The sequence below is a fragment of the Harpia harpyja genome, chromosome 7 (assembly GCF_026419915.1).
Source record: "Harpia harpyja isolate bHarHar1 chromosome 7, bHarHar1 primary haplotype, whole genome shotgun sequence".
Classification (NCBI taxonomy): Eukaryota; Metazoa; Chordata; class Aves; order Accipitriformes; family Accipitridae; genus Harpia; species Harpia harpyja.
In genome coordinates, this window is record NC_068946.1 from 35,529,851 (window position 1) to 35,547,799 (window position 17,949).

At 40.5% G+C, this 17,949-nt stretch overlaps 1 protein-coding gene across 2 annotated transcripts in view; it reads right to left on the minus strand.

Annotated features, from left to right (window-relative positions):
- The window catches only part of CERS6 (ceramide synthase 6), a 134,448-nt gene that overhangs the window by 59,505 nt on the left and 56,994 nt on the right, over positions 1–17,949 (minus strand). For both annotated transcript variants that reach the window (XM_052793134.1, XM_052793133.1), the window contains exon 4: positions 5,746–5,803. In XM_052793134.1, the coding sequence (XP_052649094.1) occupies positions 5,746–5,803 (58 nt within the window). The remainder of the gene's footprint in view (positions 1–5,745; positions 5,804–17,949) is intronic.

Genomic DNA, 17,949 nt, shown 5'->3' on the forward strand with positions numbered 1-17,949 from the left:
AAATGGTAATATTTGAGGTAGAAAGTAAACTGGCTTGAACTCTAACCTACTTTTACATCGATCCCCTCTTCTCATAAAGTTATCAGAAATGACAGAAGTGACTCCAAATCCTAATTATGATGACCTATTTCACCCCCTCAGTGCATTAGCCACCATGCTGAGAAGAAGGACGGAGCATCCTGCACCACTGAGTCTGTGGGAGATGGGAGTTCAGCCTGGAGCAGTACGTGCTGCTGACAGTCAGGCATGTCCTGAAACACAGAATGCTATGGGGTGCTGGAGTGGAGTAACAAACCCATCAATATCCCGACATCTGCTTTATACTCATTACCTAGAAAGTTAACAGTTCATTTTCATCAAATAGAAGGTTCTGGTTTAGAAGAACAGAGACAAACATACATTTAACTTCAACTATGAGAGACTCTTTGGGAAGCAGAAAGTCTCACCACACTATTACACTACTTGGTAATATAAATAAGATAGCTACAATTGAAAGTGTTAAGTTAGAGAGGACTTTAAGAAGAAGCAAAAATTTATAAGGAACATTTTAAAAAGAAACCATGACCAAGGAAATTATTTCATCTTTGCGATGCTTTGACATTGAAATGTCATTAATTACTTTGCTAGTTACAGACAATGACAGCAAAACCCCTAATAAAATTAAACCTTGCAGCTCTGTAATATTCATTTACTTATTTTGATGCAAAGGAGAGTAAAAAAAAAAAAACAACAAAAAACCCAGCTGAAGGCACACAGGAGCTGGGGAAGGGAGGAATGTCTAATATGATAATTAAATACTAATAACTCTACGGTAAAAATTTTACTGAAGTCTGTTAGTCTTTTATGCATACATATTAAGACACAATTTCTAGGTGATGCAATGGTTTGGCTGAGTATCTGGAAGGCTGTGAGCTATTCCTTTACATGTTGTCCATTTGTGAGTAAGAAAGCAACTGCCTTGCCTTGTCTACTCTCTTACCAAAGACTTAATTCTCTCACTTCACTGTAACTCTTGAAAGGGGCACGTATTTCCTTGATATTGCAAACATTTGTATGACATACCAATCACACAGGTGCACCCTGCAGTTAAAATCACCTCTTGACTGAAGAAGGCAGACACCAATGGTAGAAGTTGCACTTTTACTGTTTCTTTAGGCCCAAGAAAAGGGAAACAGTCAAAGCAGCTGGATATGGTGTATGCCGTCAACAGTACACGTTATAGGAAAGAAGTTCATCCACACAATGTCACTTCATGAGCGACATGTTATCACAACAAAGGCAAAGTTGACAACATATGCCCATTTGAGTTAGGAGGCACTGAGGACAAGACCAGTGCAAACTCCATAAAGGTCTCCTGCCTTGAGAGTTCAGCGGTGGAGTTGGCAGGAGGCAGGGAGTGTGCTGTGAAGCAGCTGTTGTATGACCCAGAGGCTGTGGAAAGCAGATGTCCATATGGATAGAGGGAGGAAGAGAGGGTGGAAGCATGACTTCTTGTGCATTTTAAATTGCTAAAAACCATCACGTACAATATCAGCACCTGATCATGATACCATGGCCTACAACAAACAGCCACATGCAGGACACCCTACTGCCAATCCTCTGCCTTCCCAGCCTAAAGGATTTTCCTAAGTTCATGGTGAACTTTATTCAGCAAAATGGCCCAATCTAAGCATCCTGCAGACACCACTAACACAAAAACTTATTTAAAACACATAGGTTGATCAGTTTGCTCTGTTGCAACAGAACCTAAGACAAAGCTTTATGTCAGGCATTTTTTCCCTATGAATTGAGATTTTTTGAAAATACTGTTCAACACAAGATTTTTTTTTTTTTTTACTTTATTTATGACTTAACAACAAACACCTGTCACTGGAAAAAGACAAAACCAAAGAGAACAGTTCGATAAAGAGACACAGCTTTTAAATCTCCAGCAACATACTCAGCAATTATAGCATGGCAGAAGAATTGATATATCATATCACGTGCAGTTGTTACTACAAAGACTTACAGGTTGCTTTAGTGGGCGCAGAAATTTTTTTATCTAGATCAGCTATTAACTGCCATCATGAACAGTAACAAAGACAAGCTTGCCATGGCATTTTAGAGCGAGCTATGATTGCTCCAAATGACAGCTTTATTAGCTTTCATGTGCTTCTGTAGGGAAGTGAAAAATCAAAGCTGAAACCCCAGGCCTCTTTCTCCTTGCGAGATGCTCTAACCAGGCAAATGTAAAACTTTAATGCAGTTAGTTATTACCATTCTAAAAAATAAACTAACACCAGCATGTGTGCCACACTGACAGTATCATGCTTTCAGAACTAAACCAGAGTTGATAAGTCTGCTAATACTGCTTACTAAGCTTGGGCACATCTTCCCAAAAAGCCAGATAAGCTTGTCAGCTCTACAAAGCCACCAAAGACCTAATGACATTCTTTGCAAGAATAGTGGTTTGCCAGAGTATCCTGGTTAGATCTTCCTCAGGCAGTTTGGTGTGTACAAGGAAACACAGACCCTTCTGCTGATACTGCACTGATGCAGTAATATTGCTTTATGCAGCAAATAGGGAAGGTGACAGTAGAAGACAAAGTAGCAATGATTCATGTGCTGTGGGCATTACGAGAAAGGTGTTTTCAGAAAGAATCCAAAAGATGAAAATCACCTCCAGGCAAAGGGCCAGCACAAAGCAAAGGACCTCAAAACTAGCTCAACGTGGTACTTAAGTAATTGAAGGGCTCCATGCCAGTGTTGTAGGTAAAGATGAATTTTGCCCTCAAACTAAGGAAGGAACATTTAAGAGAGCCAAACGTGAACAAAAACCCCATCAGGTCAGCAACATATGCAGCAAAGCAAAGGAGTGGCATGTTGCAAGGAGACGAGGTCAAGTTGGGAGGGAAGGACAATGATATAGAAGTCAGAGTGTTTTGTTGCCTGGCAATTCAAAAGCCAACAAAGAAACTATAAAAGAGACAATGCATTGGGCATAGTGTTTTATGGAGAGCCTTTTGTACAATTGAGTCTGTTCACTTTTCTAAGGGGGGTACCTCGTAAGAGTAAAAGTCACAAGACCAACTAATGAGCACTTCCCACTCAAGATGGCAAAACCAGCTTTCTCAAATCAGGGTTTAACTATCCAGAAATGGACAAACCAACCAACCTTGAATGATTCTGCTCATTTGAAAAGCACCAAAATGCAGTTTCCCTTTTAAAAATGTATTCTTATTACATTTGGATGTTTGAAAGACATACTGTATCAAAATGTTTTATTGAACTATCCAAAGTTATGTATTAACTAAGCATTAGTTTGGGTTTTAAAAGTCAAAATGAGTATTTCCAATGTGGTGTTATGCTGGTGGCATATTCCGTTCTTCAGAACAGGAATGTCTGTAGCATTTACTCTTTCTCACCCTCTCCCAGTAAAGCAGCATGTGTTGCTGTGACGGAACTGCACCCGTTGGGACTGCTGTTGCATCTAGGGTCGCTCACCACACTTATCAGTCTTCCAGACTAGGTATCTTAGGGATGGTCTTAAGCACACCTTGTTATTTGAAAGGATGCAGATCTCTACTATAGCATTAGCTCAGCAAGACACTGCTGACTACGAAATGAACTTTCTCTCCAGGCAAAACAGCTTTTTGAAGGAAAGACCTTTCTACCAAATTTTTAAGATAATTTATTACACTTAACTTTTTTCACTAGCTTCCTAAGGAAGCAATTAAGTGTTTCTTTACAATTATTCCATTAAGAAAACCAAGACAAATTAAAAAGCATTATCCACTTTAGTACTGTAGTGAAGCTCTGAAAGAAGTGTCTCCCTCCAGATTTGGGGGTCTGAATTTTATTTCTTGCAAACCTAGATTTCCCTCCTAAGTGGACGCCGCAAAATCTTTGGTGTTTGATGAACGGCAAAAAGCCTGTACTTTCTTTTAGTTACACAATGTTACTAGGGAGATGGTGTAAATATAAATACAATCATGATCGTAATTGTTAATGTACAGACATTTCCACGTGAAAGACCTGAGTATATGAAGCAGCATACTGGAGTAATGACAATAGCATAAAACGTTGCAAGACTCATTTACAACACTGTGTAAAACTGAGTAATTAAAAATACATACACAATACATAATGAACAAATTCTCTTTGTAAAAGTTAAACATGTTGAAAGTTAAAATTACAGCAAAATTACAAAACTGATCCTTGTTAAGCAAGCAATGGTACACCTTGTTCAAACAACCATGCTATGTCAGCCAGCTCTTCTCAAACTGCAGTGATACACTGAATTGGGAGGATGACATCCTGCACTTTACATGTCAACTCAGCCTTTAGAAACAGCTCACAATGGCTTCTAATGAAGCATGCATTTACTATATTCTCCTTAGTCTTTAGAAATGCTGGTATTCAGAGTTTTTCCTAGAACAGACACTTTCTTTGTGCTGAGACAGATTTGCTTTATTAATCATAGCTATGCTTTCTAGTAGTGATTTTGTGATACTTGCTAATGGTGATCTTTGTGGTATTTATGGTAATCTGTAATAAAATAGAGAAATTCAGAGGACAAAGCCTCCATGTCCTTGTGTATTACAGAATCCTATGAACCCATGGTCACAATCTCTACACACCCACAGGCCAAGAAACCTTTTAGGTTGTGACAATTGCTTATTAAAACTATTCTCATATTTCATACCACAGACATGGACAGAATCAAAGGGAGAAAACTGAGTAACAGATCATGACCATACAGCATGTTAATGGATAAAGTACACACAAAGTATAAGTGTTCAAGGAGGCAGGGAGAGGTTGCACATTACATGCTGCTCTGGTCCATTTGGAGGACTGGTGCACGCACTTCCTCTGGGTCTGACTACTGCTAAATAGCTTAGAACAGCCCTGATGTCCCCTCTCCACACAGGCACATCATCAGTCCTGCTGGCACCAAGTTGCCTGGCACCTGGACAGCCTCAAGAATTACAGCCATAAAAGTGATGAAGATTTTTTTTAATAGCTACTTTTACTTACAAAGCACCAGAAACATTTAGGATACATTTTCTCGTGTCAATTTTTTGTCCAAAACAAAGAAGATAAGATTACACGAATGCACTGAGACCACACATTCCCCTAATTTTGTCTCTCAGAATTACACAAATATGGCCCAACTTGCACAAAATCTCTAAGAACTAGTCACACTGGCAAAACAATTTGCACCATAAATCCATATTACCGTATATGGCAGAGTTAATAGACCTAAGCCAGGGCGTTTAGAGCTATCATTACCCTTCTCTGCTTAAATCACCAGAAATGCAGCATTGATGGGAAACTCCATGGAAACTTCTCTCCACAGTACATCAAACAAAGAACAGGCAAAAAATAGCATTTTATAGAACACGAATGGATTTTGTTTGTTAATAAAAACAACCTCTGCCAGAGGCATTTAAACAAGGATGATGCAGAAATTGAGATGAATAATTTGGTAAGTATTATAGCCAGCTTAATGCCTATAATGAAAAGTAATAAAGTGAACTAGGCATGTTGCTATTCCCATTTATTTTTTTTCTACTCCATTAAATATTGATAAGAACTTATATTCCTTACCAATGCCAGTAGCAACTCATTTTATGAATACAAATTAAATTTTAATTTTTATTCTTTGTGAACATAAGTTTTATGCCTGTGCTTTATATTATACCTATACAAGATTTCAAACAAATCTGTGATGTGTTATGAAAGCATAATAACGTAAGTGCCTACCTTTTTCAGGAACCGTACTCCATAGGTAAATATATAAAGGTAAAATGTAAATCTCCACCTGCAAAAGGTACAACAGATTAACTCTAGGATACCAGGTTTACACACTTTACAGATCAACACATGATTTCTTATAGCACTGGCAAACCACCACACCCTGGTCACATTAACAGAAGTTGAAGCAAAATTTTCATCTGGTTTTCTACAACATTTGTTATCAAGCATTGTGCTCATCTGCCTGCTTCTCCTGGCCTCCCATTAGCCCTCTGAAAATACTGGCTAATTGCACCTAAATATGACAGGAAAAAACAAATTTTCAAGGATAATTAAGTTTTTAAAAGTTTTCATGAAAACTAGCAGGACAAAGGAGGACAGAAGACAATTTGCATGCCTATTGCAGGGAAGTTCACTTGTTATTAGACACCAGGACAATGATAATAAGAAATTTTATTAAGCTTTCAATAGGTGACTTTAGAGTGCTGCATATCAAATACAGTCTTTAGTAATGAAAAGCATCATCTGCAATGAGCTGGAATTTCGCTTAGCAGATTCCAGCATTTCAGTCTTCGTTTTAGGGAGTGCATTTGTGTCAGACAGATAGGCTGGATACAGAAATATATCCAGAATTTACATACGCTTCCAAAGAGTTTCCTTGGTAAAGATTATTCTACATTTTCCCAAGTACACATGAAATAATTGCTGAGCATCTAGTTTTTCTTTTCAGATAGAGGCAAACTAGAAGCTAGGATCAAGATGCCACAGAAAATAAGAGAGAAACCAGCTGGAGATTTAATATAAAATCATCCTCTCCTCGACGTCTTTCTCCCTTCCTCAATAAGAGAAGACATACAGAATATCTTCCTATCTTTTGGACCCATTACTGGCTTAGGAAAGAAGAGTCAATGGAAGTATAAGGAAGTAAAATCGAAACCTCATGCAGTGTAAATTCTTAGACGAATTCCTGTTTTTTTTTTCCAAGGGTTGGAATGACTACACGAACGTGCTTGACATAAACACCAGTGAGGTACTATTCATAACGTTTATAGCAGGATGAGATTTAGCTTCCTTACTGTGAAGCAATACTGCAGTGTGAATCACGTTCAATTACATATTTTACAGCACTTACAACTTCCTCTCCACTGGCAAAACTATTAGCTTACAGTTAATTGGCATTGAAGCGTGTTCAGACATTACTGGAATGGTTTCAAAACTGAAAATGGTCCTACGTAAAAGAAGGTTAATCCAAACCTTTCTCTTCAAAGCTACTTTCACAAGTATTTAGAAAGTAAGTTGTGTCATACATATATAATCCTCTGAGAAGTTGAGTACAGAAGAGTGTGAGAACATCAATGAGATTTAAAGTGTGATACTTCAGCTGAACGGAAACTCTCTTCTCCTGTAGCCTCCATAGCACTGCAGAGATTAATTTATTTAATTGATATGATACAAATATCAATCCCTTCAAGGGTTCAGTCACACTAGCAACATGGCTCACAGCTTTTATGTCAGCAGTTTCCTCAAGATACTGCAAAAATAGAGTACTTGGAGGAAAAACGTTAGTTGTGCTGGTAGAAACCTTCAGATCATGCACATGGAAGAAACAGCAAGGACTGCAATATGAAGGAAGGTTTTATTTGAGTAACAATTTTCTCATTAGGCTGGTCCTACGGCTAGGAAACCTGCCATGTAACTTCAAGGTTACATATCTCATTAGTGAAAGTTTGAAGGCTGTCACTGAAAATAAAAATATTAGGAGGGAAAAACTGTCTAACAGTCTCACTGCTGAGCACTCCCAGTGCCCTTCTTTTGCTCCTAAGTGTGAGCAGTTATGATAAATTCCTCACAAAGTTTTCTTGTTTTAAAAATGAAATCCATCATTCACAATCTACAGTATATACTTCTTTATCCCTCTATTTGGGTCTCACTGCAGCCCCCTGATGAAGAGATGCAAGTGGAGGGAAACAGTTACGAGCAGGAATCACATCCACTCACAGTATAGCCCAGTGTCCAAAGCACCTTAGAATTTTGGGAACTTAAGCAAAATGTTCTTTCTCTCTGCAGAGGACATCATAGAAGAGAAGAACATTTTTCTTAAGTGCAAGGTTACCAAGTCTCATTCCCAACTGAATTCACAAAGTGGTAGTTGATTAAGAAAGGCCTTTAATTTGTCCTAGGTAATAGTCCCAACTCTCATGGTTGGAAAAAGCCCTTAGCCTGAGCACAGTCTGAATAGTTACTGACCCAAGGGAAGGGAAGATGTCTGGCCAGTGGCATAAACCCTCCCTAGTACCCTTTCTGATATCCTGCTCAAGGTCCTTCTTAAGCATCAGCAGCTTATGCTGAACATCACCAGGTCACTGGGGACAGTTGTTGTTGGGGTCACAGCTGGTTGTCTGCACCAGGGAAAGTAACAAACTCTTCTAGCTAGCAGCAGTAGCAGAGCCCAACTGACTAAGAAAAGCAAGGCAAGATCTGTACTAAGGTTTCTTTTGTTCCGCTTTCCCCCCCAGCAATACTCGCTGCCCTATTAAAGCAATACAATGGAGGCCACTAGGTGAAGCACCCTATTGTGGGCAACTGCCGCATCAATTCACATTTAACTGAAAGATGATGACAGATTAAGCTGCTCTGCTTTGTGAGAATTTGCTCTGGCCCTCAGACTTGAAACACTCCTCCAGTCAGTTGTATAGAAACACAAAATTTGAACGACCCACATAAACACAAAGCCTGCTGCTTGAAAGACTTTTTAGGTTCATTTAAATCCAGCAAACCCAGATGAAAGCGCTCAAGGAACATGTATTCTGGAAGACTTGATCTGTCTGCTCGCAATAGGGTTTATGAGGTTCACTTTAGTCCTGCACTAACATGCCTACAAGACTTCCAGATTGAACCAGGCTTGTGTGTGGTCTGCTTGAGCTCAGAATGAGGGATGTCAAACCTGTTTACATATGGCCCTTCCGGCAAATCCTTTAGGTTGTGCTGGTGCTTACCAGGCCAGTGTTTCAAATACAGAAGTGACACACTGCAGTGAAGAGTCAAGCTAAAAAGTGACTCTTCAGTAAGAAAAAAAGGAATTCTTTTCTAATGTAGTCTTAAAATGAATACTCTAGAGCCCCTCAAGAGTGCAGCAACAGATCTGACCGCTCTTGTTCAACATGCGAGTGTATTCCTGATCCAGGGGACAGACAGTTTCTTAACCTCTCAACCCTTTTAACTCTGAGTTGCTAATGAAATTTGAAAGATGCTTCAGCATGATACAGAACACTAAGAAGATGGAAAAGTTGGAGAGCCTCTGCCAACTAATCTGGTGTACCCCATCGTGTGTCAGAAAGATGCCATCCTCCCCACAGACCTGCTGTCCAGCAGAGCAAGCTCGGCATGGCCGCTCTCCCAGGAAAAGGGCCACTTCTCCCAAGAACAAGGCTGAAGAGGCACAAGGCCTCTCTGCTCCTGCAGTTTTCCCTTTCTTCTATTTCTTCTGCAGGAAGACCGGCCAGCCGGGCTGTGAACACAGGCACTCCCACAGAGCCCCCAGCTTAGCAGCACACCCCCAGCAGTGCACAGCCCTCCCCACCGTAAGCGCACACCCCTTACGGCTCCAATGCCAAACCAGTGCCTGCTGCCCAGCAATGGCAGGCAAGGATCCAAAGTTATCCAACTGACTTTGGACAAGCAAACATGAAACATAATAAACGCACAAAGTTAAAAATGTAACAGCTATTTTGCTTCCAGAATTGTAGCTGTTATTTACAGAGATGCTTTTGCCACTGATTTGCTACAGTCAGGGCCACAAACAGCAATGTAAGAATGCCACACTTCAAAACAGTTGACATTAAACTCCCCCTCATATTTAGCAACTAGCCATAAGCTCACCACATTGCCTGCAAAGAAGCTGGCTTTCTGGCTCTGAAAACTACTTTCAGAGAAACTGCAGTCTCCTGAAGTTTTTCCCATGGAAATTCACTTCAGAAGAATTTCAGATTTGGTGTTCCCAGTCACCCACTGATCAACTCCTGCCAGTAGCTGACAGACTTCTAGGCTCGGGCTTTGGGCTGAAAGCTAAACCGAGCCTAACTCAAACTCCATAGATGCAGGCCTTGGTTCTGGAGAAGATGAGAAGGCTTGAACTGCCATCATGCAGCTTGTTCTCCATTTTAATCCCCACCATCTGACTGAACTGGGCAAGCACATAGCTAAGCTACTGCAATTGTTAGCTGAGGCTGAAAACTATTTTTGCTGCAATGATTTCCTGTGGCTGTGAAGAGTATGTTTACTGTGAGAGTGCTCAAAGGAGCATTTCTGAGGCCAAGTTTAAACAATACTGAATGTTTAATTCTTTTAAATGGGAAGCGTTGCTAAGTTCCCCACATGCCCACTGTGACTTAAAGCAGTCCATGTTTTATCCTCACATTGCATTTTTCTGCTCCCCAAACACAGTATCAGAGCCTTCACCTTTGATTCACTCAAGGCAACTTAATCCAATTAATGTTGCTCCTGACATAGCCAGAGGTATGCATTCCTCCTAGATGGTTATGTCTAAGGAGAGATCCCAAACCAATGGACTCTGAACAATTGGATCAACTTAGTATTTGTGACATTGTCTATCAACCTATTATAGCTCCCATTTTAGGACAAAGACAAAAACAAACACCAACAAACAAACAGCAGCTCTTCTCCCCTAAACCAACAAAAAATCCCCACAAAGATAGTAAAAATACAAGACAGAGCACAGAAAAATAACACTTCATCCATCCAAAGCCTAGGAGGACTACTAGCACCTCATTTAATGGTCTCACAAATTCAAACTTGAGACCTTTTGTATTGTACCACAAGTGTTGATCTTACAGTATTAAGACTTCAATCTTACAGTTGTTAAGTCGCACAAAACTGTGCTTTTATATCAGGCACATGATAATTCAGGTGTTACTGTGTTTCACTCTGAGCAATCTTTTTGGATGTTTTGCCTTCCCTGATCAAAGCCCTAACACACATTGGCAGTGAGCAATGCTATCTCACAGGATTGTTAGGGAATTGTGGTGGATGACTATTAATACTTCACAGCCTGTGTCACTACCTAGAAGAGTAAAGCAACAAATTGCCACCTTCTTTTGAGACATTAGCTTTTTAAGGTATTTAGAAAATCAGAGTTCCAACTCTTTTCCAGGCAGAACTCAAAATAAGACAGGGTGAAGGTGGCACACTCTCAGCATTCAGCCTGGTACACATGGACATACGTTTTCATTTGCAAATTTTCAGAGATCCTCTAAAGAATTTCTATTCTAAGTTCCAATCTCACAATTTCCTTCACATAATAAAGCTCTTTTAAAATAAAATAAGAGCTTTATTAAATCCTACATCTGTATGTGTGTAGATCATGACAGACCTATACACCAAAAACCCAAACATAGAGCAGATGAGAAACATGATTAGCGCGTAGGACAGCCCCATGGCATACCTTTGATTGGTTCAGAAACCAAATAGAAGTGCAGCCCTGCTTCAGTCTGTACCCTCCACTAAATCTTTACTTACCTTCATTCCTGATAATTAGTCTCATACTAAGCTGCAAGTGTGACAATACGGTTGACAGCAGTAGCCTCACTGCTCCAATTTGCTGCCTCCCAAGATTTCTGTAATGATAACTTGCTGCATTTCTGCAAAGCCTGGCAGATGCAAGTGGATATAAAGAATGTTAATTTAAATAAGTAAATAAATATAAAATCTTCTTGCCCTTTTTGGCATGCTACTGCTGTTGAGTTAGACGGGAGCAACCATGCAAATGGTAAATAGCTCCTGCACTATGGTTAAGCAGAAGTTATTTGAGGAAGGAGACTGTTATGCACAGCTCACTAAGATGTGCAAAACAGCAGGTGTGATAAAATGAGAAATCTTTATTGCTTTCCTCTTCAATTTTCTGGCTTAAGATTTGACTGTCATCTGATTTTCCTCTTGGCTGCAGTTTGAATCAGTTATTTAATATTTAATGTTACAGTGCCACTTGAGACCAGTCCTGTCCTAAATCTGTATGCTCAAAATGCAGCTCTGAAAGTCTTAAGAGCAAAATTTAGTAGTACAGAAAAAAGGAAAGGAAACACAGTACTAAATTTTGAAGTGATGCAGTTTTATAAATAATAAAGCATGTTTATATAATTAGATCAGAAAAGATGCATAATACAATAGGTGTTTTGGTAATTCCTTCTAGGTTACATAGCTTCTGTTTTATGGTTATACAACTGTTCTCTTCTGAGTGCTTCAAGGACTACATAAAATAAAGCTCTGATAAGACCTCAGAGATCTATTAGCATTGCCAAATTTTGCCCTACAAAGAGGTACTACTATCTGGAAAGCTCATGGGAAGAGCACACAGAAAAACCAGATGTCACTGCCATGCACCCTCCCTTGTGGTCTGATCAACAGAACTGGTTTCTCATTAGTGATGTTCAATGCACACAGCTGACAAGTTTTGGAGAGAAAAACTGATCCAAAGCCTTTCCAACCTGGACCTCTAGTCTCCATTCTTACTAGTGATCTGACAAGTCACCTGTTTCCAAACACAGTCTTTCAGCTCCCCTGTGGATATCACAACAGCCACTTGCTGTCCCACTCTTTTACAGTTCTAGAGGAACAAAAACTTAAAATCTTCCAGATGGCATTTGCTTTTCACCTAGCAATGCTAACCTAGCCATGATGGCCAACATATATGCATAAGGCAACTTTTGTGACAAGTAATTATCTTCTTAGACCAACCTGTATTAGCTGTTTCCATTTTTTCTCGTGCTGAATGTTACTTTCCAGTAGCATTAAGTCATCTGCCTCAGATTGTTTTTTGGCCTGCTAAAGCAGATGCTGATCCCTTACAGGTATTGATCTTTCCAGAAGTAGGCTAGGTGTTAGGGTTGTTTCTCCTTTCCCCTGAAGAAACCGCCCAGCTGTGTAGCATACTTCAATCTGTGCAGCACACACCGAGTTTGTGCACAGCAACCACACACACTCTCTTGATATTACACGGTTATAGATCAGTCTTCTGAGGCTGGTTTGCTGTTTCTTCGCATTCTGTATTTCTATTTCAGATGATAAACCTCACCATCTTCTAAGCAGGAGTTGCAGTGCTGTCATACTTGAGATAGGAGGATAAGCAAAGTTTATAGCAGTACATTCAAACCTCGCCTTGTCCTAATTTTATTTTCCCTTTTGCATCCTGAAGAAGTACATTTACTTAGTCATTTATGTTCTTCCCCTTTCCCTACCTCCCAGTCATCGTTTGTTGCATCACTGAAACTTTAGAAAAACCGCTACAAGATGCTGATTACAATGAAGGTTGGTTTTTGGTGTGTGTTTTATTTTTAAAGATTTAATATATTATCCTTCAGTATTCCAAGCACACTACAAAGAAATAGGGACAGGAAATTTTTGTACTATTTTTCATGCAAAAGTGCTGTTATCAGAGCAGCAAGAATAAAACTAAAGAAGCCAGAAACCCAAATTTACCAAGAAGCACCATCTAACCAAACTATACTCATTAGTCCAAAAACATTTAAATAACTAACCATAAGGGATAGCATTAAATATTTCAAAGCACAGATTCTGCAGCATCTTATACTGACTATTTCCTGATAGTCACAATTTCAGCCTGTTTCAGGGCCTGGTCCTAGAAGATTTAACCTGCAAGTAACAAGGACTACATAAGCTGATGCATTACTTGACTCCCCTAGAGAAATCCATGACAAAATTTAACTTTCACATACTCATGTTTTTTTCATCTGCCAGTTTCTTGAACGTCAGGGAAGTGAAAAACAAAGCATCCCTGAATGAGCAAATGCTGGTCACCAGTCAATACAAACAGAAGGGCCTGTCACACTACGATATCAGTAAAACAGAATGAGTGGAATTACATGGATGTACGTGAAGTGCAAAATGTGTAGCATACAGATGAAATTACCAGAAAGGTCTCCATTGTAGCCTGGGCTCTGTATTCTGCCACAGCAAGTCTGTGTATACCCACCCTGGTGAGATACCGAAGCAGAAGACAGAGGCTATATTGAACAATGGGTTAACTGTATTGGGTTTGTGTGGCAAGGTTTTGGTAGTGGGGGGGGTAACAGGGGTGGCTTCTGTGAGAAGCTGCTAGAAGCTTCCCCTATATCCAACAGAGCCAATACCAGCTGGCTCTAAGACGGACCCACCGTCGGCCAAGGCCGAGCCCATCAGCAATAGTGGTAGCGCCTCTGGGATAACATATTTAAGAAGGGAAAAAAAGTTGCAGCAGGACAGAAACAGCAGCTGGGAGAAAGGAGTGAGAATATGTGAGAGGAACAACTGTGCAGAACCCCAGGCCAGTGAAGAAGGAGGGGGAGGAGGTGCTCCAGATGCCAGAGCAGAGGTTCCCCTGCAGCCCATGGGGAAGACCATGGTGAGGCAGGCTGTCCCCCTGCAGCCCAGGGAGGTCCACAGTGGAGCAGATATCCACCTGCAGCCCGTGGAGGACCCCATGCCGGAGCAGGTGGGTGCCCAAAGGAGGCTGTGACCCCGTGGGAAGCCCACGCTGGAGCAGGCTCCTGGCAGGACCTGTGGATCTGTGGAGACAGGAGCCCATAGAGCAGGTTTTCTGGTAGGACTTGTGACCCCGTGGGGGACCCACACTGGAGCAGTGTGCTCCTGAAGGACTGCATGCCGTGGAAGGGACCTGTGCTGGAGCAGTTCATGAAGAACTGCAGTCCGTGGGAAGGACCCACATTGGAGAAGTTCGTGGAGAACTGTCTCCCATGGGAGGGACCCCACGCTGGAGCAGGGGAAGAGTGTGATGAGTCCCACCCCTGAGGAGGATGAAGCAGCAGAGACAATGTGTGATGAACTGACCATAACCCCGATTCCCTGTCCCCCTGCACCGCTGGTGGGACTAGGTAGAGAATGCGGGAGTGAAGCTGTGCCCGGGAAGAAGGGAGTAGTGGAGGGAAGGTGTTTTGAGATTTGGTTTTATTTCTCTTTACCCTACTCTGGTTGATTGGCAATAAATTAAGTTAATTTTCCCTAAGTTGAGTCTGTTTTGCCTGTGACGGTAACTGGTTGAGTGATCTCTCCCTGTCCCACGAGCCCTTTGTTATATTTTCTCTCCCCTGTCCAGCTGAGGAGGGGGGAGTGATAGAACAGCTTTGGTGGGCACCTGGCATCCAGCCAGGGTTAACCTCCCACAGTTACCATATGCCTATGGCTACACTAACAACTACCATAGCATCATCCCAAAAAGCATTAGGGGAGCTAGCAAGTTTCTCACCTCCACCAGCACTGCGTACGTGTTCTTGCTGAGGCCACTGCCAACATCTATTCAGCCACAGGCCAGCGCTTGCCTCTTTTGAGCCTAACAGTACTCCAGTGATGCCTGCCTTGCTGTCCTGGACATACATATGATGTTATGCCCAAATATCACAAAAACTATTCTGCCAATCAAAAATCTGTTTCCATGTAGTTACAGGGGAAATCTTTCCACAAAAGCATTTTGATAGACAGCCATACAAATACAGTATTATGCAGGCATCATCTTGACCCAGGTTAGTTTACAGCTTTCAGCTCTCAGCAAAGAACATGAAGGAGGAAAAAAAAAATAATCAGAACAGCGTATGACAAGCTGCCACATCAGCTTACAAAATATTTACATCTGAAGAAAACACTCAGTTCGGCTTTCTCTAAAGAGCATGAAGTACATTATCGGACAACTTACTAACACAGAAACCAATGTAGTTAAATGCCTGTAAGGGAAAAATATTAAACAATGTGGAAGGTAATTCTCCTCTAACTCTGTGTCTCTGTGAACGGACACACAGAGTCGATGTATCTATAAAATGAAAGGTAATCAAATGTAACATAAAACTGTGTAACAACATAAATACAAGGGAGGAGAGAGGACTAAGGACTTGCATGCCAATTCATTCATTGCCGTGTATAAAATAAAACCTTAGTACCACTACCCTTCAGTGAGTTAGGTATTTTGATACAAGTTGATTGTGACTAGCAACCTGTGGAGAACAAGTCATACTCAAGTCTCTTTCTTTCGGTAGAGACTGAAATAGACAAAGATACCAAATAGTTTTGACTACTAAGTCTGTGTAGTTTGCAGTTTCCTGTGGAAGAGAACAACCTGCTACAAAAGGCATCCCTGGGGAGCTCCTATTGGACCAAATCTGTATGGATTCAGTGTGAATTTGGCAAATACCATTTGCTAGTGGTACACATGCAAAACAGCTAACAACTTTGAAGACAGCAGAAATGGGAATAAGAAGGGTATCGTTCTAAATTAGCATTTTGTTCACATTTGTCTTTCTTTTTTAAATGAAAATAAGAGTAGAACTTGGTGGATATCTGCATTTACTGAAGATCCAAAACTTTGCATCCACATAAGAATGGAGAGTTTATTCTGAATCTGACAGTATGTCTTCATGAATAAATACTTGCTTGCAATGCATTTCATAAAGTTATTACAGCCTAGGTGAACACTGCTCATGTTGCTTTCATACTGCAACATAACAGGTCAAACAAAAGCACAGTTTAGATTGGTAACAAAATTAACATCTTAGAAAAAGAAAAGAGAACTTTCTAGGAAAAGACAAAGCAATAAGAAGGTAAAAAGTACAAGGCAAAAATCACACAAGTAACCACTAAGGCATATAAAGGAAGCAAACATCAAATCTACAGGATATAAGCAATGAAAAGAGCAGAACATGCTGTGAAATGGAGGAAGAGAAAGTTTTTGCTGTCTTCCCCCTCTTCCACTCAGCTTTTAAAGCCAATATCACAGATGAAATAAAGAACTGACAAGGACGATTACAGATTTGAGAAGTAAATGCAACCTTCACTATTAATAGATAGTAACTGTTTTACACTATTTGCTATTCTACTTGGACAAGAATGGTTTTATTATTGGAAAGTTTCATTTAAAAGAAATTTTAAAAGCCCTCAAATTTTGGCAGCAATAAAATATTTTTGACAAGAGAACAAGAGATATCAGTACCTGAAATCTACCACTTAGGAGAGATCAGTATCACAGACAAACACACTAACAAATGGTAAAGAAGCAGCAGCCTAATGGTTCAAGTAGAACAAGAGAGAGAAACTGGGAGAAAGCCCTGTGCTGAATTCACAGAAGATCCTCCCTAAACCATCAAAAGTCAGTTTTTAAGCCCTGTGAATCCCATCTACTAAACATCAAAAGTAGTCTTGAAATCCGTAGCATCCCAGACTGAGCCCTTACTTTCTCGGCTGTATATTCCCTATGGCTCTTTTGAAAAATCCCAGCTGTGTCTCCATGTTCCTCCACTTTCAGGCCACTTGTCTGCAGTGTTTGGCAACTTCAATGCTTCATCTGCAGTGTTTGGCAACTCAACTTCAGCTGAGGCTGACCGAAGAAGGCAGTCAGTCTCTTCCATAATTAAGAACTAGACAATTCAAGGTGCGTGGAACATAAGAAAGCAGCAGCTACTGCAGTCTTTGCAGTTTTCCTTTAGTTGTCTTTAATTGTTATATTGTGACTGTATTTTTGAACTACTGTTCACATTAACTAGAACTTAGAGAAGAATTATTTAATTTCCATAACATAAAATAATGATGAGCACACAGAAACCACAAGAGAATGGAAACTTAGTTAATTTATTCTAACTTTGCTTAATGTGCAATGATAATGGTAAGTGATGGTGTCTTTGCAGGACCAGCACATGAGTTAATTTAAATTTATTAATTGTGTTAAAAACTGTGTCACAGAAGGCAGTAAGGGCAGGGAATTCAAAGTTTTAAGTAATCCAATTTGAGGGAAGAGGGGAATTTCCTAAGATACAAAATGAAAAGTGCTTACAGCACAGTCTAAAGATATGGTGAACACAGTCTGAGGACGCAGCATGGACATCTTTGCCTGTCTGCTCCAGCAGAACAGCATGGGAAGAGGGCTGGCAATTCCTGACAACCAATGTTTTCATTTCCCCCAATCCCATGTTTGGGCAGAGATGTCCTGAGGCCCAGCTTAAAAAGAGGAAACAGATCATAGACCAGATTCACAGGTGAGCATGGCAGATAAGGTAGGAAAGGAATCACAAGGGAAAGTACCAACCTTGCCCAATTCTGGAGTCTGTTTCATACCAGTCTCAAACTAACTGGAGTAAGTCTCTTGAGCAGCATACTACAGAGTTGCAAGACGTCTACTCCCACCTTCCCCTTCACCAGACAGTT